General features: G+C 60.3%; 2 protein-coding genes across 8 annotated transcripts; both read left to right on the top strand.

Moving 5' to 3' along the window:
- The first annotated feature begins 1,683 nt into the window (after positions 1 to 1,683).
- On the top strand, positions 1,684 to 7,503 carry PIGV (phosphatidylinositol glycan anchor biosynthesis class V). Of its 3 annotated transcripts, XM_086863365.1 has the most exons (5): positions 1,684 to 1,847; positions 3,180 to 3,289; positions 4,752 to 4,909; positions 5,487 to 6,638; positions 6,725 to 7,503. In XM_086863365.1, exons 3-5 carry the CDS (start codon positions 4,823 to 4,825, stop codon positions 7,019 to 7,021), a joined length of 1,536 nt encoding a protein of 511 aa, XP_086719491.1. In that variant the 5' UTR covers positions 1,684 to 1,847; positions 3,180 to 3,289; positions 4,752 to 4,822; the 3' UTR covers positions 7,022 to 7,503. The 3 variants fall into 3 exon arrangements, with proteins under 3 accessions (XP_086719491.1, XP_086719492.1, XP_086719489.1); XM_086863366.1 differs by lacking the exon at positions 3,180 to 3,289; XM_086863363.1 differs by lacking the exons at positions 1,684 to 1,847; positions 3,180 to 3,289; positions 4,752 to 4,909 and having other exon boundaries at positions 5,217 to 6,638.
- A 347-nt stretch (positions 7,504 to 7,850) lies between these two features.
- ZDHHC18 (zDHHC palmitoyltransferase 18) lies at positions 7,851 to 19,000 on the top strand. 5 transcript variants are annotated; one of them, XR_015279312.1, is made up of 10 exons: positions 7,851 to 8,124; positions 10,024 to 10,184; positions 11,621 to 11,770; positions 12,472 to 12,609; positions 12,968 to 13,016; positions 13,311 to 13,413; positions 14,517 to 14,626; positions 15,693 to 15,792; positions 17,537 to 17,628; positions 18,006 to 19,000. XR_015279312.1 is itself a non-coding variant. In XM_086863368.1 (9 exons), exons 1-9 carry the CDS (start codon positions 7,865 to 7,867, stop codon positions 17,576 to 17,578), a joined length of 1,113 nt encoding a protein of 370 aa, XP_086719494.1. In that variant the 5' UTR covers positions 7,851 to 7,864; the 3' UTR covers positions 17,579 to 19,000. The 5 variants fall into 5 exon arrangements, 2 of the variants coding, with proteins under 2 accessions (XP_086719494.1, XP_086719493.1); XR_015279311.1 differs by having other exon boundaries at positions 18,301 to 19,000; XR_015279313.1 differs by having other exon boundaries at positions 18,304 to 19,000.
- The last annotated feature ends 1,352 nt before the right edge of the window (positions 19,001 to 20,352 follow it).

Consider the following 20,352-nt stretch of genomic DNA (forward strand, 5'->3'; position numbering starts at 1 on the left):
ATTTTCTTGGGAGCGTGGGGTGGATTCTTGACTTCCTCCTGAGGCCGGGGCTTTCCAGCAGACAGAGCTCCCAGGCCCTTCAGCAATCAGGCCGAGTTCAGGCTCTTGGATGAGGCTCTGCACGCTTCCCGAGCTTTGGAAGCGGCTATTTCATGTAGCCCGAGGCTTTGTCCTCTCTGGGAAGTAGGGTAGCTAGAACTGCTCCGAGCCCATTAAAGAAAAAGCAGCTTTTTTTAAAGGCAAACGTCGTTTTTGTTCAAAAATTCCCCTTTTTTTATCTTCCCAGTCCTCTCCTCAGGAGCTCTCAGTTCCTAGAGCCTTCATTCCTCAAACTTCAGATTCCTGGGAGTGATTGTGCCAAAATCAAAGAGTCTTTTTCCTGAAAAGTCTTGTCTGTCAGCAGGGATTGTGGGAGCTCCTCCTGGCAGGAGAGTCCTTCAAATGGATTGCTGGAAAGGCAGGAATGGTGCTGGGCTTCCTTGGCTTCAGAAAATGCTGGGAACCAAGTGTGAGCCCAGGATTCTGCTGGACTCTGCCATTTTGCCACGCTGAGTGCAAAAATTATTCCCTGATAATTCAGTTGTGTGTTCCAGGAGTTGTGTTAAACCCGATGAAGTGGATGTGGAAGTTCTGCTGCTTTTCCCGGACAGAAAGGAGCCAGCAGTGAAGTGGAAGCAGGTAACATCAGCAGCTTTTCTTGTGTGGGTTTGATCTGGAGTGGATGCCACGTTTGGGAGGGAGAGGAGAGGCAGGAGTGCTCCTGAGGACCCAATTTGCAGAATTACCCACCCAGCTGATCCGAGGGGAGTAATTCTGTTTCTCCATCACTTGTGTGTGCACAGGCACAGCCCCTGTGCACTTCTAAAGCAGGAAACAAAGGGCAGAGATGAGAAATGAGTAAACTCAGAGCAGTGGCACTGCCTGGAGCTCAAACCCTTCATGCCTTGTACCCAAATCCTTCCACTCAAGGAATTCCTCGAAAACACCTTTTGGACCCAAATCACTCTGCTGTTCCCCATTTTTTTGCCAGCAAAGCAAATGTGAGTTGTTCACACCCTGATGCCCGATTAAAAGCTCTCAGGGAGTCTCCTCAAGGGCTCAGCAGCCCGCGATGGTTTCTCTCCATCCCAGGGCAGAGCCCCAGAGGTTTTAATCGGGGATCTGGCCTGGGGTGAACTTCAGTTTTCTTCTTCGCTGGCAGAAATGCGCAACAGCAGAGAGGTCGGGTCACGGAGAGGCGTTTAACGAGCTCGAGGAATGGAACGATTCGGGTGTAAAGCACGAAGGATTTGCGTTCGGCTTGGGGATGAGGGCTGGCGGTGGCTGTGGGGGCCGGGGACAGCCGGGCCGGTGCTCTCACGACAGCCCCGCAGGGCGCAGCTCCCGCGGGCCCGCCCTGCCCGCCTCAGGTCCCTGTGCTGCTGCCGCTGGCGGGGCGCAGCGCTGGGCTGGGCTGGGCCTGATCCTGATCCCGATCCTGATCCCGATCCCGATCCCGATCCCGATCCCGGTCCCACTCCGGGCCCCGCTCCCCCGCCCACCCTCAACAAAGATGGCGCCGCCCGCCCCTTCGCCACACGCGCGCGCCGCCGCCACGTGACGCCGGAAGGGGCGTGGCCGGAAGTGGCGCCTGTGAAGGGGCGGGGCCAGGGAGCCGCGCGCTCCGGGAGGGCGGGCTCTGCTCCTCCGCCCGTCCGCAAGGGGGCGCTGCGGCCCCGGCAGCGGGACCGGGACCGGGATCGGAGCCGGGGCAGGGGCCGGGACTGGGACCGGGATCGGGACCGGGATCGGAGCCGGGGTGTTCCCGCAGCCCTCCGCCCGGCCCCGGGACCGGCGGGAGCCGCACGGTGAGGCCTGGAGCGCCCCAGCCGCCGGGAGGCCTCGCCCCGGGGTCCCCCCCGGCAGGCGCGGGGTCGGGCGGGGTCGGGCGGGGTTGGTGTCTCCCGGCAGCGCTGTGCGGCCTCGCCGGCGGCAGCAGCGATAACGGAGGGGCTGGAGACAGCCCCGGGACTGCTCCGTGTGCTCAGGGCCGGGCTGGCCCGTGCACCCTCCTGTGCCCGGCCCCTCAGCGGAGCAGCCCTGTGTGCTCCCCGGCCCTGCACGGCGCCAGCTCGGCCTGTCCTGAGGGGCAGCTCCGCGGCCCTTGGTGCCCGTGTGGGCAGCGGCTGTGGCTCGCAGGAGCGGCCGGGAGCAGCGGCAGCTGTCCCGTCCCTGGGGCATGCTGGAGCTGCAGCCGAGCCTCGGGCAGGGCGGGCACAGCTCCTTTCTGCCCCAGAGAGGGTTTGGTTCACCCCCGTGGGCAAGAGATAAAAACACTCCACAAGGGAAGGAGCTGCGGCCTCTGGAAGCGGGCAGGAGAGATGGCCGAGAGCTCCCAGGCCAGAAACAGCACCAGGCAGACAGGATTCCCAAAACCCCGCTGCCTTCCTTGGCAGCCTGGTTAGAAGAGGTTCTAAAACACGCCTGGAGCTGGGTGTCACAGCAGGCTGGAGAGGCAGCAGGGGTGCCCAGACTGCTGGGATTCAGGCTGGGGCAGGGTTCCTTGGCCGCCGGGAGCTGCAGGTGCCGCTGTGGCGAGCGGCTGCTGCCACCGGCTGGTCCCGGGCCCGCTGCGCACACCGGCGGTGCCGGCTCTGCTCCATCCCTGCTCCATCCCTGCTCCATCCCTGCTCCATCCCTGCTCCATCCCTGCTCCTTCCCTGCTCCTTCCCTGCTCCTTCCCTGCTCCTTCCCTGCTCCATCCCTGCTCCATCCCTGCTCCATCCCTGCTCCATCCCTGCTCCTTCCCTGCTCCTTCCCTGCTCCGTCCCTGCTCCGTCCCTGCTCCGTCCCTGCTCCGTCCCTGCTCCGTCCCTGCTCCATCCCTGCTCCATCCCTGCTCCGTCCCTGCTCCATCCCTGCTCCATCCCTGCTCCTTCCCTGCTCCTTCCCTGCTCCTTCCCTGCTCCGTCCCTTCTCCGTCCCTGCTCCTTCCCTGCTCCATCCCTGCTCCATCCCTGCTCCATCCCTGCTCACATCCCGCTCCCAGCGCCGCTCCCAAACTCTGATCCACAGCTGAGAGCCGAGGGAAGCGCGGAACCCAGAGAGAAAAACATCTTTAATTAAGACTTCGCATCTTTTTCTGCTGGAATATTTTTAACGCCCTTCTGCCTCTCCCTCTCCTTTCTGCGTTTGTGCAGGATTTCTTTCCCACAGGATTTTTGGGGCAGAGCCATTCCCGACGCTGTGTTCTGGATCCAAACGGGGCTTGTGGGCTGCAGCTCTTTTGAAGGCTTTGCTCTGTCACAAGGTGTGCTGCGTCGTGACAGGAACAGGCTTTTTAAAGCTGTTTGCTTTGAGCTCTCTTGGCACATTCAGGCGAGGCTTTTTCTCTGCTTTTTGAAAAAACTATATTTAAAGTGCCGGGACAATTTTTGCCGCTGTGCTTTAATAGCATTTGCAGCTGTGAATGTGCTTTAGAAGAGTTTACAGCTGGGTTGAAGTGTCCCCTCGCTTAAAATAACGTCACAGCTTCGTGATGCAGGAGAATGTGCCTCCCACTAGTTGCTTTGTGAGTGCTGGGGAGCACAAGGGGAATAGGAGTAACCCCAAAACTTTTATTTTGTGGTTAAATAGGAAGCAAAACCCTGTGGTTGGGGATTGGAGTTGTCAATGAGCCAGTCTGGATCTTGGTTTTTGCCTTGCTGATGATTTGCTCTCTGCCCTCTCATGCAGTTTCAGCCTGGCAGGGTTTTTTCTTGACTGTGGTACAGGGAAATCTCGGTGGTTTCAGGTTGTGGAGTGATGGATTTGGGGATCTCTGTGTGTTACAAAGTGCTGGAGTAGAGAGAAGGGCAGGATGTGGTGCCACTGGGACCCAGCAAGAGCTGTGGGCCGTGTGTTTCTTGAACTGAAAAGCAGTTGGTGGCCAGGGAGCCGAGGGAAGAAATGTTTTATCTTAAAGTCCTGCCTGCCTCCCGGGGCCAGGGGTTCAGAGCTGGGCCACCACGGCACCCAGGACACGCAGACACTGAGCTGGGGAGGCTGCACCAAGGGGTTTAAATCCCTCGGGCGAGGTGTGCAGGGAGGGGTGGATGGGTGGGCTCAGCACCTGCAGAGTGCCAGGAGCTTTGCCAAAACACTGCAAAACTGCAGGTGGTGAGGGGGGAGTGGTGCAGAGTTTCTGTCCTGCTGGTGCTGGGGGAAGCTGTGTGCATGAGTTCCACCCTGCTCTGGCAGAGCTGGTGCCATGGAGCCAGCTGAGTAAATCCATTCTTGGCTTCCCAGGGGCAAACAGGGAGCAGGAGAGAGGAGGGAGCTCCTGGCAGCCCCACTCAGCAACTGCTTACACAGGGGTTGCACTCAGAGTCCACATGAATTCTGTCTCCTTTCCAAGAAAGAGGGGCTGGAATCCCTTTTGCTGCATTGGCACTGGATGTGTGTGAGGATGCTTGGCACAGCCCTGGCGCTGAGCAGCCTGTCTGCTCCAGGGATTTACTCCAGCCCGGTGAGGAGTGGGGTCACAGAACACACCGTAACCTCTCTCCCCCAGTGTCTTGGCCAAGGTTAAGAAGTCAGGGATTTTTTTTTTAATAAGAACAATGTCAAAGAAGTCTCGTGTCATCTCCCAGATCCTTCCATCTCTTCCCTAAGCGACTTTCTTGTTTGCAGAGACTTGCACCCTTTCAAATGCCTGACAGTAAATAAAGGTGCAAAATTCACAAATGAGGCTGAAGCCAGAAATCCCTTTCCTTGTCCTCTGTGTTTACCAGCCCAGGTTTCCCAAACTGGAAGGAGAATTCCCCTGGCACCGGAGACTCCTGCAGCAGTTCCCAAGTGTGGGATGGAGCTGTGGAGCAGGGCAGACCCCCAGCTCCGAGAGGTCGTGTGGTTCGCCCTGCGCTGCCGGGCCCTGGCACTGCTGCTGCAGGCAAGTCTGTCCTCCAGCCAGGGAGGCTCTGCTGGGGTTTGCTGCTCCTGGGCTGCTCCCTGAGATCCATCAGCTGGTTCTGCACAATGGGGAAATCATCTCTGGAGAGCCAGCAGACTGTCTGCAGCTATGGGTTTTACTTGCAGGTTGCTGTTCAGTAAAACTGCATTGATTTCCTTGTGACTTGGTGTGTTTTCACACTGCTGCTGCTGGTTTGGCTCCAAGTGTGTTTATGCACAGAAAAGGAACAATAATCTCCTCCTGTGCGCTCCTCCCAAGTGTTATTTCCAGAGCCATCCTGCTCTGAGCATGGGGGAGCTTGGTTGTGACAGCCAGCAGAGCCCAGCCGTGGGTGGGGAGCTTTCCCTGCCCAGTTCTGCAGGGATTCATGCTGGCTGTGCCGTTACTCTGTTCGGATGTAAAACCCCAAAAGGTTGTGCTTGCACCTTTTCACAGTCTCATGGGCTTCTTTTCACACAGCCCCGAGTGGGTCTGGCCTCGGTGCCAGCCTGGCCCCTTGTCTGAGCTCTCGGGAGCGGAGCGCTCTGCCAACCTGCAGCGCTGTGTTGTTTTCCAGGCCGTGTTTAACCTGCTGATCCCAGATCACGCCGCCGACGCCTTCTCCCCACCGAGGCCGGTCTCGCAGGGCCCGTGGGATGCGCTGGTGGAGCGGCTGCTGGGCGGCCTGGGCCGCTGGGACGCCGAGCACTTCGTGTTCATCGCCGAGCGTGGCTACCTGCTGGAGCACAACTGCGCCTTCCTGCCGCTGTTCCCGCTGTGCCTGCGGGCCCTGGCCGGGCTGCTGCCCTGGGCCTCGCAGCTGCAGCCCCGCAGCCGCCTGCTGCTGTCGGCCGCGCTGCTCAACACGCTGCTGGCCCCGCTGGCGGCCGCTGCCCTGCTGGGGCTGGGCCGGGCCGTGCTGCGCCAGCCCCGCCAGGCCTTCCTGGCCGCCCTGCTCTTCTCCGTCAGCCCCGCCGGCGTGTTCATGGCAGCCGCCTACTCGGAGAGCGCCTTCGCCTTCCTGGCCTTCAGCGCCATGTGGCAGCTGGAGCAGGGGCACAGCTGGCTCAGCACGCTGCTCTTCTCCTTGGCTTCTGGGGCCCGAGCCAACGGGCTGGTCAACGCCGGCTTCGTCCTCTACGCCCGCGGCAAGCGCTTCGCCCTCCGGCTGCAGCTGGGATCGGCGTCCCCAAGGAGGCTCCCCTGGCTGGGGAAGCAGCTCCTTAGCCTGGCATCTTCAGCAGCCCTGGCGTGTGCTGGTATTTTCCTGCCTTTTGCTTTGCTTCAGTACTATGCCTACCTGAGGTTCTGCAGCCCTGGCACGGACCTGGGTCAGGCCATTCCCGAGCCGCTGCTGCAGCTGGCACGGGACAAGGGCTATCGTGTGGCAGGCGTGGCTGGGGAAAAGCCCCCCTGGTGCTCCCAGCGCTTCCCTGTGGTCTATTCCTATATCCAAGATACTTACTGGAACGTGGGCTTTCTAAGGTACTTTGAGCTCAGGCAGATCCCGAATTTCCTGCTTGCTCTGCCCGTCACCCTTCTGGGCTCATGGGCTGCCTGGACCTACATCAGCACAAACCCCTGGCACTGCCTGACTCTTGGTCTAGAGAGGAGTAAGAGTGAAGAGAAGGGAAAGGCAAGAGATGGATTTTGTGGCCCCGCTGTCTTCGTGTACGTGGTGCACAGCACGGCCCTGCTGGTGTTCGGGTTCTCCTGCATGCACGTGCAGGTAGGACACGGAGGGGATTCCTTGGGGACTGGGGCAGTGACAGTCACAGCAGTTTGGGTGATTTCTCCTCTCCCTCTTGTCTCCAGGTGCTGACCCGGTTCCTCGGCTCCTCCTCTCCCATCCTGTACTGGTTCGCAGCTTACCTGCTTCAGGAACACGAACCTTTACTCCGGAGCACAGGGACTGATAATCCAACCTCTGGGAAGCCTCTCCTGGGTAAACCTCCCAGTTCCCATGGGAAAGGGACCTCGGACAACCCCGTTGTGAGGCTGCTGCTGAACTGGCGATCGATTACCCCCCTCAGCAAGAGCATCTTGGGCTTTTTCCTGGGCTACTGGCTGCTGGGGCTGATCCTGCACTGCAACTTCCTCCCCTGGACGTAGCGGGCTGTGCTGGCACAGACCTGCAGTGGGCCGGGAGCTCTGCTCAGAGCTTAAACTCACCTGCTCCAAAAGCCTGAGGTGGCTGTGATGATGCTGCTGTTGCGGTTGCAAACGGGATGTTCTCTGTGGTGTGATGCTGCAGAATCCTGCCCTGCTCAGCTGGGATTACTGACAGCCAAAATTCCCATCACCTGCCTGGGATGGGGAATGCCCCTGGGTCCCACAGCTGCTGGGGGAGATGATTGCAGGAGCTGGTTTGTGGCAGGATCCTGTGATGGATTTGGGTGTTCCCTGGATGTGTGATGGGCACAGCAGCAGGGCAGGGCGGCTCCAGCTGCCCGGAGCCGCTCAGACAGGTCCGGTTCCTTTTCCATGGTGCCGGTTCCAGGCTCGGGGCCGGGCTGGCCGGGGGTGGCGGTGCTGGGGCCGGGGGTGCCGGGCGCTGTGTGGGCACGACCCCAATAAAGGTGAAAATTACCGGAGAGGCGGCTCAGCCGGGCCGGGGTCGGGATTGGGGCCGGGATTGGGGCTGGGGTCGGGATCGGGGCAGGGCTGGGGATCACGGCTGGGGCCGGGATCGGGGCTGGGGTCGGGATCGGGGCCGGGATTGGGGCTGGGGTCGGGATCGGGGCCGGGGCTGGTCCCGGGACGGGCCCGGTGCGGCGGCGGGGCCGGCAGGGGGCGCTGTGCGGCGGGGCCGGGCCGGTGATCGGGGCGGGACCGGGACCGGGGCGGGGATCGGAGATCGGGGATCGGGGCGGGACCGGCGGGGCAGGGCGGGGATCGGGGATCGGGGCGGGACCGGCGGGGCCGGGCCGGGGCTCCGGGCGCCGCGGCGGGGCCATGAAGGACTGCGAGTACCGGCAGATCCCGCCCGGGGCGGCGGCCACGCCAGGCCCGGGCCCGGGCGGCTCGCTGCCCCCGGCGGGCGGCGTTGCCCCGCGGGCCGGAGCGGCGAGGCGGCCCCGCAGGAAGTGGGAGGTGTTCCCGGGCCGCAACCGCTTCTTCTGCGGCGGCCGCCTCATGCTGGCGCGGCACAGCGGCGTCTTCGCCCTCACGCTCGGCCTCATCCTCGCCACCAGCGGCCTCTTCTTCGCCTTCGAGTGAGTCTGGGGCCGGCGGGCTCGGGGCCTCGGCTCCTGCCCCTCGGGGCTACGAGCAGCGCCTGTCCCGTCCCTGAGGCCTGCCCTCGGGGCGGCCCGGCTTGGCTGGGTCCCTGCTGGGCCCGTGCTGGGAGGGAGCGGGCTGGGGGCCCCGCTGGCCCTTCTCCCCTCTGCCCCCAGCCCTGTCCCCCGGCACAGCCCCCAGGCCCCCCGGCACTGCCCCATCACCTCCCCCGGGTGTGTTTATGGGGGGCAAGGGTCGTTCTGCATCTTGTTGGCCGCAGGAAGGGGTTTAACATCCCCCTAGGATGCCCCCCTGGCCTCTAAATACAGCTCCCAAGTCTCCCCTCTTGCTCCCAAGAAGAGAAGTGGCCTACAATTGCACTCAGGAAATCCCCAAAGCTCGTGGGCTTTGTCTACCACTGGGATCTGAGAAAAGAGGTTTTTCTAAATGGTGAAACCCTTCAGGGTCTCACCTCGAGGGTCTGCACTGGAGCTCGGCCCCATTGTGCAGCAGAGTCTGGGGACCAGGGAACTGCTTCTCCCCAGATGCAGTTTTCCTTTTCCTTTGGAAAGCTGGTCCAGGGAAGCTCGCTGCTCCTGCAGCCTGAGCAGAGCCAGGAGCGTCCCCAGGTGTCCTGTGCTGCCCTGGGGAGCCGGGGAAGGAGCACCGTGGGTTCCTGACCCCTCGGAGGGTTCTGTCCTGCCTCCGTTTCTGTCCCGGGAGGGATGGGAGCCGCTTCTCCCTGGAGCAGGGGCCCCGCCTGCCTTTGGAGCACGGCGTTATCCCTGCAAGTCTCAGGAAAGCTGCCCGAGCCTGCGGTGGGGAGATGAAAGTGCTTGATCGGATTAGAGGTTCTGAGAAGTCAGATGAGCTGAAAGGGACAGGCAGCTGCAGGAAGCAGGCTCAGCATCCCGATGGAAAAATCCCTTTCTCAGCATCCCCCGTGCCCTAAGAGCTCTCTCTGCCAGGTCGGGAGCTGACGGGCAGCTCGGTACAGTAACAGCTTTGTGTGGCCAGGCAGAGGACACACAACATCTGCTCTGCCTCCCTTCTTGCCGAGTCACTCTTGCCTGAGGATGCCCTGGGGCTCTCCAAATCGTTATTTTAGCAGGATGCCTCTGCTGCAAAGGCTCCGGTTTGCTGGTTGTACAGCAAATACATCTTGCCTGTGTCTGCACTTCCTGGTTTCTAGGGGAAAACCTGGCACAGGGTGCCCAGAGCAGCTGTGGCTGCCCCGGATCCCTGGAAGTGTCCAAGGCCAGGCTGGAAGGGCTTGGAGCAGCCTGGGAGAGAGGAAAGTGTCCCTGCCATGGCAGGGGTGGGATGATCTTTAAGGTCCAAACCATTTGGAAATTCTATGATTTCTTGTTCTAGTGGGGCAGATTGGGCTCTGGAGGTTCTCCCAGGAACGGGGTGACAACAATCTCACGTCTCTCCTTTCACAGACCTTTCTGTGGGTGACTGAGGGGCTCAGGCTTGGACTGAAGGCGTTTTGGTGCTTGCTGGCTGCTTTGTTCTGGACAGCTGAGCTGGGGAGGTGAAACAAAAGTTGCTTAATCCTCTCAGAGTGCTGCAGAGCCTGAGCACTGCCTGCAGCCATCAGGACTGGGGTAGCCCATCCTGTGCTGGCTCTGGCTGCTGCTCAGCCCTCTGCAGGAGGGGACAGTGGCCCTGTGTGTGCAGGGCTGTGTCCTCTGCTGTCCTCAGCTGCTACCTGTGGGTGATGGAGCTGGCCTGGTGTGGGGTGTGATCACACCAGTCCCCATCTCTGGAAAAGCTGCCCCAGGTCAGCTGCTGAGCCCACGACCCCGTGACAGTTCGTGGTGTGATGTCCCAGCTGACAGCAGCTCTGTGCAATGATTGATAACAATTCCATTTTATTTATCTTTTAACAGCTGCCCCTTCCTTGCCAGTCACCTGACCCTGGCCATCCCCATCATCGCCGCCATCCTCTTCTTCTTTGTCATCAGCTGCCTGCTCCAGACAAGCTTCAGAGACCCGGGAATCCTGCCCAGAGCCACCCCCAGTGAGGCTGCAGATCTGGAGAAGCGAATTGGTGAGAGCTCTGATCCCTCTCCTGTGCTTGGCTCCATGCTTGGCTCTGTTTCTTTGCACCTTTCAGGCTCAGTGAGGCCCCTTTTTTGGGTCTTGGCTCTGTAAGGTTTGCCCAGGAGGAGAAAAATCCAGAGTATCAGATTGTCAGGCTTGACAGTGTTTGCCAGTCACGATAAGAGGTGCAACAGGCTCCTCTGGCACAGCAGGCAGTGCCTCAGAGAGGCTCTGCAGAGCAGCTCAGGTGCTCTTTGTTCCTGTTCAGTCCCAGAGCTGAAGGATAATTAATGCTTTTCGGTACTGTGATTTGCCATTGAGCCTGCTGTGCTGCAGGGTGTTCTTTAGAGTAGCCTAATGTTTGTCCTCTTCTCAAAACTGCTCTGTCACGCTGGTTTGGGGACAGCCAAGGAGGTGTTTGCATCCAGGAGCTGTGGACCTTGGTGATGTGACAGGTTGGAACAAATGCCTCAGCAAAGCTGATGTGAGACAGCTTGAGTCTGTCCCGCTGAAGACAGATGCAAGGCAGTAATTCTGCATCTGACTTTAAAAATGGTTTTTAAATATCCCCAGAGTGGTGATCCATGTTTCTATTTATAAGGGCCTAAAGCAGTAATCTGGCTGCAGATGCTGCCTGATGTGCCAGCTGTTACTGCTAATATAATCCACTTATTATCCTCTTAACATGCTCACTGTTGCATCACTGTTTTCAAAGAATTCCTCACAGTTGGAAAGGTACTTTTTTGGGAGTGACTAAAAGGAATAAATCCCAAAACTGCAAACATGATACCAGAGGTTTACAGCTATTGCTGTGTACAGGAACAGTCTTCAGCCCCCAGGGAATATTGGAGTGCCAGCACACAGAGATGTAACTTGCAGTGCCCCTAAAAATCCTCAATTTAAACGGGGAGAAGGAGGAATCCTCTTGTGCTGTGAACACAAACATACCAAATTCCAGGGAATCTGCAGGACCTGCTGCTGTCCTTCCCCACAGTGATGGAGGGGAGTCCCTGCAGGCTGGGAGTGCTGCAGCTGCGGGGTGACAGGCTGTGTGCTGGCAGTGGCAGGGATGCTCCTGCTGCTGTGGCAGAGCCACAGGTGCCTTCAGAGCCAGGCTGCCTGTTGTGACCCGCTGGACACACAGAGATGAGCTGGACACACAGAGATGAGCTGCTGTTGCTGGGCTGCTGCTTTACACTCGCTGTTTGTCAGTTCCCACAGCACCGGGCACTTTCTGCTTCCTCTTGGCATCCCAGTGGCCTCGCCACTGAACAAAGGCCATAAATAAAGCGAGGAGCTGACTGGAGCTCTTGGCTTCCCACCCTGCAACAAATCCTGTCTTGTGTTCTGTTAAAGCCAGGAGAGCTTGTGCCAGCCCCAGCCCCTGCTAGGAGGCAGCCGGGGGTGGCACAGGGGTGTGAGTGTCCCTCCTTGTCCCTGCAGACAGCATGGGCAGCTCCACGTACCGTCCCCCGGCCCGCACCATGGAGGTGGTGATCAACAAGTACGTGGTGAAGCTCAAGTACTGCTACACCTGCAAGATGTTCCGGCCACCTCGCACCTCCCACTGCAGCGTCTGCGACAACTGCGTGGGTGAGCGGGGCTGGGGGGGCGATCCCAGCATGTCCTGAGCTGGGAGGGACCCACAGGGGTCACTGATCCAGCTCCTGTCCCTGCACAGACTCCCCAGAAATCCCCCTGGGCATCCCTGGCACTGCCCAAATGCTCCTGGAGCTCTGGCAGCCTCGGGGCCGTGCCCATTCCCTGGGGAGCCTGGGCAGTGCCAGCACCCTCTGGGGGAAGAACCTTTCCCTAAATCCAGCCTGAGCCTGGCCTGGCCCAGCTCCAGCCATTCCCTCTGGTCCTGTCACTGATCCTGTCACTTGTGTCCCTGGACAGATTGCTTTTTGCTTCTCCTGAAGGATTATAAAACAAGATACTACATGGTCTGTCTCCTTTGCATTTAAACTGAAAGCAGCCCTAGTGCACTGGCTCTGGGCAAGGGGCAGCACACCCAGGACTCCGTGGCTCTGTGTTCTCTGGTTTTGGGAGGAGGGCTCTGTAAACAAACACAGGGTTTGCTGCAGGCTGCTCGTGGTGTGTGGCCTGGCTGTCCCCAGGCTGGTACAGACACCGTGGGACTCGGTGCCTGTGCAGTGCTGCAGGGAGGTTCTGCCCTCGGGCTGCAGGCCAGGGTGGGTTTGCAGTTCCTCGTTCTGTGGGGCTGAGCAGAGTCTGCTCTGAGTTGGGTGCAAGGTGGCACGAGCCCTCCTCACCACGAGCCTCTGTTCCAGAGAGATTCGACCACCACTGCCCCTGGGTGGGCAACTGCGTGGGCAAGCGCAACTACCGCTACTTCTACGCCTTCATCCTGTCCCTGTCCTTCCTCACCGCCTTCATCTTCGCCTGCGTTGTCACCCACCTCACCCTGCGTAAGTGCCGGCCAGGGGGGCACAGCAGGGCACGGCTCCCGTGGGACACAGCAGGGCACGGTCTGATGGGAGACACCAGGGGAGGGGCTCGGGGCTCCGGGGAACGGGGCAGCCTCGGATCTGCCCGTGCCTGGCTGCAGAGGCCCTTTGGGAGCTGGGGGTGGGATTTGCTTCCCCGAGCAGGTGAGCTGGTGGTGCATCCACCCTGACCCTTCCCGTCAGCCCCGGCCTCCCCAGCCGCGTCCTGGCGCTGCTGCACGTTCCAGACTGCGGCTGTTCCTCCACGGGGGTGGAGTTGTGGCTGGAGGGGCAGGGCTGCCTGCTGGGATGCCATTCCTTCTCCTGTTTTGCTTTGCAGGCTCTCAGAGGGATGGGTTCCTGGCCACTCTGAAGACAACCCCTGCGAGATATCCTTCTGCTGCCAGCAGCTGCACTAATTGCTAACAGAGAGGGTCAGGAGCTCTTTGCAGGTCGCCCTGGTGTCCTTTCCCCAGTTTAATTTAGTCCCCTGGCTACCTGGGACCAAGGGTGGGACAAAGTTGTTTCCCAGTTTGTAAGTTTAGGTGGAAAGGGAAGAGCTGGAGCAGGCTGTGCCTTGGTGGATCCCTGCAAACCAGCTTGCCCAAACCTCCCCAAACAATCCTCTGCTTCTCCCTATGGGATGATTTTGTTTCTTGAGACTTCCTTGACTTTTGTTTCACTGTGCTGGAGCTGGTGATTTGTTTTTTCTCAGTCTGGTCTATTTTGGGCCTCTCAGGTTTTCACACTTACTTAGTCGCCTCCAACCTGACGACCAACGAAGATGTAAGTACCTGGCTGTTTGTCCTGCTGCCAGGCTGCCCATGAGCCATCCTGAGGAGGTGTTCAGGGGATTCTTGGCTGCCTCAGTGCAGTGTTTCACTGCCTGTGATAACCCAGTGCAGAGCAAACAGCCTGTGCCCACGGCTGCACTTTCAGGTGGCTGAGTTAGAACCATCACGGGTGTGTTTTTTCCAGGCTGTTTGTGGAAAGGCTGGCCCAGAGGAGTATTTGGGTGTGAGCTTGGTGATCTGAATTCAGCATCCCATGTAACCACGGGTTTCCTCTGAGACCCTGGGCCAGTCCCTTTGTGTCTGCCAGTTCCTCATCTCTAATTAGCAAATGATGTACAGACATCTGATGAGAGTTGCCTTCAAATCTGGGGTGTGCACAGACTCCAAGGACCAAAGGAGTGCCCTGAGTGGGGCAGATTGTATGGAAAAGCAGGATCTGTCTGATCCTCAGAAGCAGAATTTGCCCTTCTGGCCAGAAGTACCTGTAATCCTTGCTGGGAACTTCCAGCACTGCAGGAGGCGTGTTTGCATCCCTTTGGTTTTTGCTTTTTCCCCTTTCCCCTCCACCTTTCACTCAGAGGTGTGACAGGAGTGCTCAGGGCTGTGTGTGTGAAGCTCTGTAGCCCAGCTCTGGGAGCAGCAGTGGCCCGTGGCTCCAGCCCTGTGCTGCAGCCAGGGAGAGGAAGTGAAACCAGAGGAGGAAATGTGCTGGTGATGGTCCAGTGCAGCCTGATCCAGATGTGGCAGCTGCTGGGGTGGGGCAGAGGAGGCTCTGCTGGGAATCCCCTCGCTGTTGTTCAGCCTGAGGCAGCACAGGCTGAGCCCTGCTCTGATGGGCACCAGCCTCGGACACCACGAGGGGAGGAGGCTGGGCTGGTGTGGCAGGTGGTGACAGTGGTGACAGTGACAGCAGCAGGGGCTCAGCTCAGGAGCTCTGCAGCTGCAGGGCTGCACCTCAGCAGAGGCAGCACGTGGCTGCTGTGCCTGCAGATGTCCCCCCTCTGCTCCAGGACAAACCTTCTCCTCTACAAGGATCCGTTGTCGTGTCGCTGCTCTCACGTCCTTCCCCTCCTTACCCGTGTCCATCCCTTTCAGATCAAAGGGTCCTGGTCAAGCAAGAGGGGCTCGGAGTTTGCCAATCCCTACAGCCATAAAAGCATCCTCACAAACTGCTGTGCAGTGCTGTGTGGACCATTCCATCCCAGGTAAGAGCCTGTCACCTCCAGGCACTGGGAATTGCATCTGAGTATGACATGAACTGTGTTGGAACTGGATGAATTTGAGTCTGGAACTTGGAGATAAGACAAATCCTGCAGTTGGGATAAGGGCAAGAGCAGCACCAATGGTCTTGGCAGCAGATGGTCAATCCAGCACAGGCACTTCTTGTCCCCTTGGCAAGGGCTGCAGGGTGATCTTTAAGGTCCCTTTCACCCCAAACCATTCCATGATCCTGTGATCCTTGGCATGTTTGTGCTCTGGGGCTGGAGCCTTTGGCAAACAGCCAAGGAGATCCCCACCAGCTCAGGGCCCCTGGGCTCCAGCACCCCTGAGACCACCAGGAGTGCTCAGGATCCCCTCCAAACCCTGGCTCTGGGTGCTCCTGGGCCCAGGAATAGCTGCAGCTTCGTCACAAGATGGTGCAGTTGGGCAGAGTCAGGCCCTGCTCTGCTCTCTGCAGCTGAGGAGCTGCATGGAGCTCCCAGCCTGTCCTGGGCACGTGGGGATCCCTGGAGGATCCAGTCTGGAGTCGTGAAGTGCTCAGTGGTGCTAACTCAGTGCAACAGCAGCAAAGTCTGGTTTGTATTTTATAATATAAAATTATTATTTATAATAATTTATAATAAGCCCTGCTCTCTGGAGTGTCCCCAGGTGGGTTCAGAGGTGCCAAAATGCAGTGCTGCCATTCAGAGCTGGCCAATCTGTGCATTCAGGGAGCCAGGCAGGGAGGCTGTGGGGAGGAGAACAGCGTTTTACTCCAGTTCGTTTCTGTTTCACCTTGGTTTCATGTTGTCCTCTGGCTCTGTGGTGGCCCAGAGCTCCCTGTGGCTCGTGGGATGGGGTGTGTGGCTCGTGGGATGGGGTGTGTGGCTCGTGGGATGGGGTTTGTGGCTCGTGGGATGGGGTGTGTGGCTCGTGGGATGGACAGGAGCCCTGTGCTCCTGTGCCTGTGCTGTGCTCAGCAGCTCCTGGGAGAGGAGCCTTCCCTGTGGCCTGTGAGCTCCCAGCTTCAGTCTTTGTTCCCTGAGCTCCCCTTCCCTTCCTGTTTTGCAGTTTGATAGACAGAAGAGGATTCATCCAGCCAGATACCGGGACCCCATCCAGTCCCAAGAGTGAAATCCCTTCCTTTGGAGCCAAAACTGACACCAGCATGGTAGGAGGCATTCCCTAGCAGTGCTGTGATGTTCCCAGTGCCTGCTGTGCCTGCACCTTGCTCCAGCCACTACCTTCCCCTGTCACAGCCCCGGCCTCAGCCGGGTCAGCCCTGGGACCCAGAACTGCCAAAGACTCGAGCCATGTGTTGCCTTCTTTTTTTACATTTATTTATTACTTTTCTATGATTATTACTTGTTTCACTGTGATGTGGCCTGCCAGGGGTTTTGCCTGACAGAGCCCAACAGTTTGTGGGAACCTTGGAGTCGTGCTGGGAACTGGGGGTCCCTGAGGAGCCCTCAGACCCCTGAGCTGCAGGGCACTGCTGTGATTCCTGCTGGGAATGAGATGGGCCAGGGTGGGCACTGACAAAGGATTCCCAGTGGGGCTGGAGGAGGTGTTACCTCCCTGCTGTCCCTGTTCCCTCCAGGATCACACCCTGTTCCCCTGGCCCCACCTGGAAGGGCAGTTCTGTCTCAGGCTGGAGCAGCTTCCCCTCCCCAGCAGCTGCCGTGCCTTGGTGAGTTGGGCTGTTCACCTGGGAGGACACTGGCTCCTAGCAGACCTGGAGGCAAGTGAGGATGTCCTGGGTCATCCCTGCTGGTCCTGTTTTCTGGCTGGGGCCGTGTTTTGGCCCTGCCAGTTGGCCAGACACGTTTTGCGGCCAGGACACGAGTCCTGGACCCTTTAACGGGGAAGAAGAAACATTCTGCTCTGTGACTCTCATGACATGCAGACCATGAGGTTGCAGGGGTGAGGTTTTGGAACTGGAGCTTCCCAGGATTGTGTCGTGTCTGTGGGAGACCAAAAGGCAACAGAAAAGTGTGAATTCTTGAGGGTCACACCCTTCCCAGCTGGAGTTTGCAGAGGAAGCAGTGAGGGGTGCTCATGGTGTGCTCCTGGTTTGGGCTGCTGAGCAGCAGAGTGTCCCCAGGGCTGTCCCCAGGGCTGTCCCCAGTGCCCTGGGAGCTGTTCCAGCTGCCCATCCATGAGCACCACTCTGCACCCAGGCAGCCAGCTCTGTGTCCCTGGGCTGAAGGGAGAGTCACAAACCTTGTACAATACTTGAATCGTGTTTTTAGAAGCTGCTGGATATTTTTGCACAATTTGTAGGACTTTTTTTCGGTAGAACATTTCTGTCCTGTGTGGGGAGCTTTGTTGGCACCAGGGCAGAGGCTGACAGTGCCGAGCTGCCTGTCAGTTTTCCTTGGATCAGACAGACCAGTTTCAACCTCGGGCAGGGGCAGCACATTTTGGGGGGCATCCCAGCCCCCCTGAGTTCACCAGCATCGTGCTTTGTACTCTGCAAGTGCCTGTGCCAGGGGGATGGCAGAGGAGCAGTGAGGAGGGGGCTTACCAGGGGCCAGACTCCTTCCTGTTTTTATTTAAACCAGTTTCCTTTGTTACTCAATAAAATTCTATTTTTAAAGAGTTAACTGCTTGGATGATTATTTTCCTCCATGAAGATAGAAGAGGGCAGGTGTGTCCTGGTGTTTGGCATCTCTCAGGTGCCACTTGGACCTGGTCAGGCTCAGGCCTCACCTGGAAACTGCTGCTTCGAGGGATGAGCAGTGTGACTCTTGCTGGAGTGGAGGGAATTTGCTGTCCCACATTTCCAGGCTGGGCAGGGGCTCATCCCCTCCCCACTGTTGTCACCTCAGTGTCCCTTCCCCAGCTGGGACCTGTGCCAGCCGCTCTGGCCCCGTGGCAGGTGTGAGGTGCATAACCTCTGGTGTCTTCCCCAGGAGGATGCCTGCCAGGACTTTGCCATTTCCTGCACAGCCTGACGGGACTTGCTCCTCCTCGGACGTTTGCCCTGATTTCTGAGGGCTGCCTGGTAAGAAAGTGCTTCCATCTCCCTCTCACCCACTCAAAGCCACCCGTCTGTGTCCCCTGCATGACAGCTCTGGCCTCAGAGCCATCAGCCTGTGCTGACACCCAGCAGCCCCATCCATCCCCGCAGGACCCACGGGGGCAGCGCTGCGGGGCTGGGAGCGTCAGGGGTCACCTGAAGGCTGTGCCAGAAGAGGATGGCTTTGGCTGCCCTGGCTTTGGGCTGGGGACACATGTGGGACATTGTGGGCATGGCAGAGGGGTCTGCAGCCTGGGGCTTGTGTGAGGACACCCCAGCCAAGGAGAGATGGGGTGTTTGGGGGGAGCAGTGGCCCCTGGGGCAGGTCTGTGCTCCCATCCCTGACCCGTTCTGTGGCTTAGGGGATCCCTCTGCCCGTTTTCCTCTCTTCAACACCCGGTTCCTCCTGCTGTGACCAAGGCAAGTTCCTTCAGGGCATGTTGTGATCACCTGTGTCACCTGTGGGCTGTGAATTGTCCCTCTGCCCCCGTCCCTGCAGCACCCCAAGAGCTCCCTGTGCCTCGGAGCCCCTTGGTGCCCCGAGCCAGCCCAGTCCCACTGAGGCAGCGAACCCGGCTGCTCTGCCCTGCTCCTGTTCCTGGCTCTAACTCTCTCTTTCTCTTCCTCCCCTCTCCTCTCCCTCACCGCGGGCTCCAGCAGCCCGTGCCTCCCGTGCATCCCACGGGGGCCGAGCCCACAGCCATCAGCACCTCGAGTGCCTCCCTCCCCGGGGAGGAAAAGCCTCTGCAGCCCCGCTCCGGGAGCCGAAGCCATGGAGCCACCCCAAGGAGGAGCGACACCCGCAATGACCGCGGCCACCGCTGCCGGACGGAGCCCGAGGCCGCCGGGGCTCCCCGGGGCTCACCGGGGCTCCCCGAGGCCGCCGGGGCTCCCCGAGGCCGCCGGGGGCTCCCCGAGGCCACCGGGGCTCCCCGGGGCTCACCGGGGCTCCCCGAAGCCACCGGGGCTCCCCGGGGCCGGCAGCCGGACGCTCCGTGTCGGTGTCTCCCCGCCGCACACGCTGCAATGCCGTGCTTGGCGTCCCAAAGGGATTTTGGAAGGAGCAGGACCACGCCAGGGCATTTACAGCCAAGCCAGGGGCACCAGCCCCCAGAGCCGTGTCCGTGTGCCACAGGACTTTCCCGATGGGAATTTGTACCCGGTCAGTTCATCCCTGCAGCCCCCCCGGGCCGGCTCATCCCAGCACGGCTCTGGTTTTAGGGGAAGGCGTTCCGGCACCTTGAGCCTCCCCTGGAGCTGAGCGGAGCAGCCAGGCCTGCCCCAGCCCTGTAGGATTCACCATCTGTTTATGCCTTTTACTTTTGTAACAGAATGAAAGTTTCTCCTATTTCCTGTACTCCGGTGTCTGGCTCTGCTCTGGTGGAGGGGAGCGGCTCCTGCCTGGGCAGGCCCGAGCTGGAGCCGAGGGAAGTCACCGAGGGCTGGCACCGCTTTGCCATCATCAGCCCTGGGGATGGGAGCCCGGAGCTTCCCAAACGGGGCTGCGGCACAGTCTGGGGCCGCTCTGAGCCGTCCGTGGCTCTGCGCCCTCCCGTGCAGGGGAAGGAGCAATGGGCAGTGCCCGCAGGACCGGGGCACTCTGAGCACCCTCGCAAAAATGAGCTGTCCGCTGATGTTCCGGCGTCCCCACAGGCAGGGGGAGCAGCGGGGCTGGGCAGGGTGGCCAGACGGGCTCTGAGCATCCCTCCAGTGCCGCTGGGAACAGCCAGGAGCATCCTCTGCCTCCTGCCAGCGCCCAGCCCTCGGCTCCCGGCGCTGGGGACGCGCACTGGGCGCCCCTCTCCGCACAGAATGCTTTGGGATGCGCCTCCTGCCGCTGCCCTTGCATTCGGGGCACCCACGGGTGCTCTGTGGGGTGATGGTGCAGCCCCACAGCCCCTGCGGGGGCTCTGCCCTCCCCCAGCGCCGATTTCCCTCGGAGCCGGGGGAGCGGAGCATCCCCGCAGCCGAATTTGGGCAGCGGCTCGGCCGCCTCGGCTGCCACAGGCAGCGGAGCCCCCCGCGCCCCCCTCGTGTCCCGGCTGGGGAGGGGGTGCAGGGTGGGCAGGATCATCCCGGGCAGGCTGCGGGGGACTCGGACCCCAGACCCAAAGCACGGCTTTGCTGCCCCAAGGAGCGAGCTCGGCTTGACCCACCCGGGATTCCAAGGGAAGGAGCTGGATTTTGGCAGCCTGGGAATATCGGGGTGACCCTTCCGCCCCAATCCCTCTGGGAGGGGCGGGTTTTGCCCCCGATGGAAGTTCTGGGAGGGACTCCAAGGCTCTGCCTTGTGTGCGGGGCGGAGGAGAGGAGCCGCCCGTGCTGTCCCGTTCCTTTGGGAAGAGCCTTTCCCTGCTCCGCGGGGCGGGACCAGCTCACCTGGGGAAGGAGCTCCGATTGCTGCCCGCGGCTCTCGGGGGAGCCATGGAGGGGCTTGGGGAGGCTGCTGGGGCTGGAGACCCTCACGGTGCCCCTCGATGGCACCCCGGGCCCCCCAAACCCCTGTCAGGGGCTCGGCCGGGAAGGGGTGAACGGCCCTGAACCCCTTCCCAGCGTGCAGAGATGGTGATGTGGAGACTGGGGGTGCTTTCCGGGGCTTGAAATGGTCGGGAAAAGCATCCACACGTCTTTCCTGCCGCCTCCATCCCAGCAGGGTCGGCCGGGGCGGAGCGGGGCGCGGGGGGATCCCGGGCGGTCCGGGCCGGGTGT

Source organism: Cyanistes caeruleus, chromosome 26 (genome assembly GCF_971803275.1).
Source record: "Cyanistes caeruleus chromosome 26, bCyaCae1.hap1.1, whole genome shotgun sequence".
NCBI lineage: Eukaryota > Metazoa > Chordata > Aves > Passeriformes > Paridae > Cyanistes > Cyanistes caeruleus.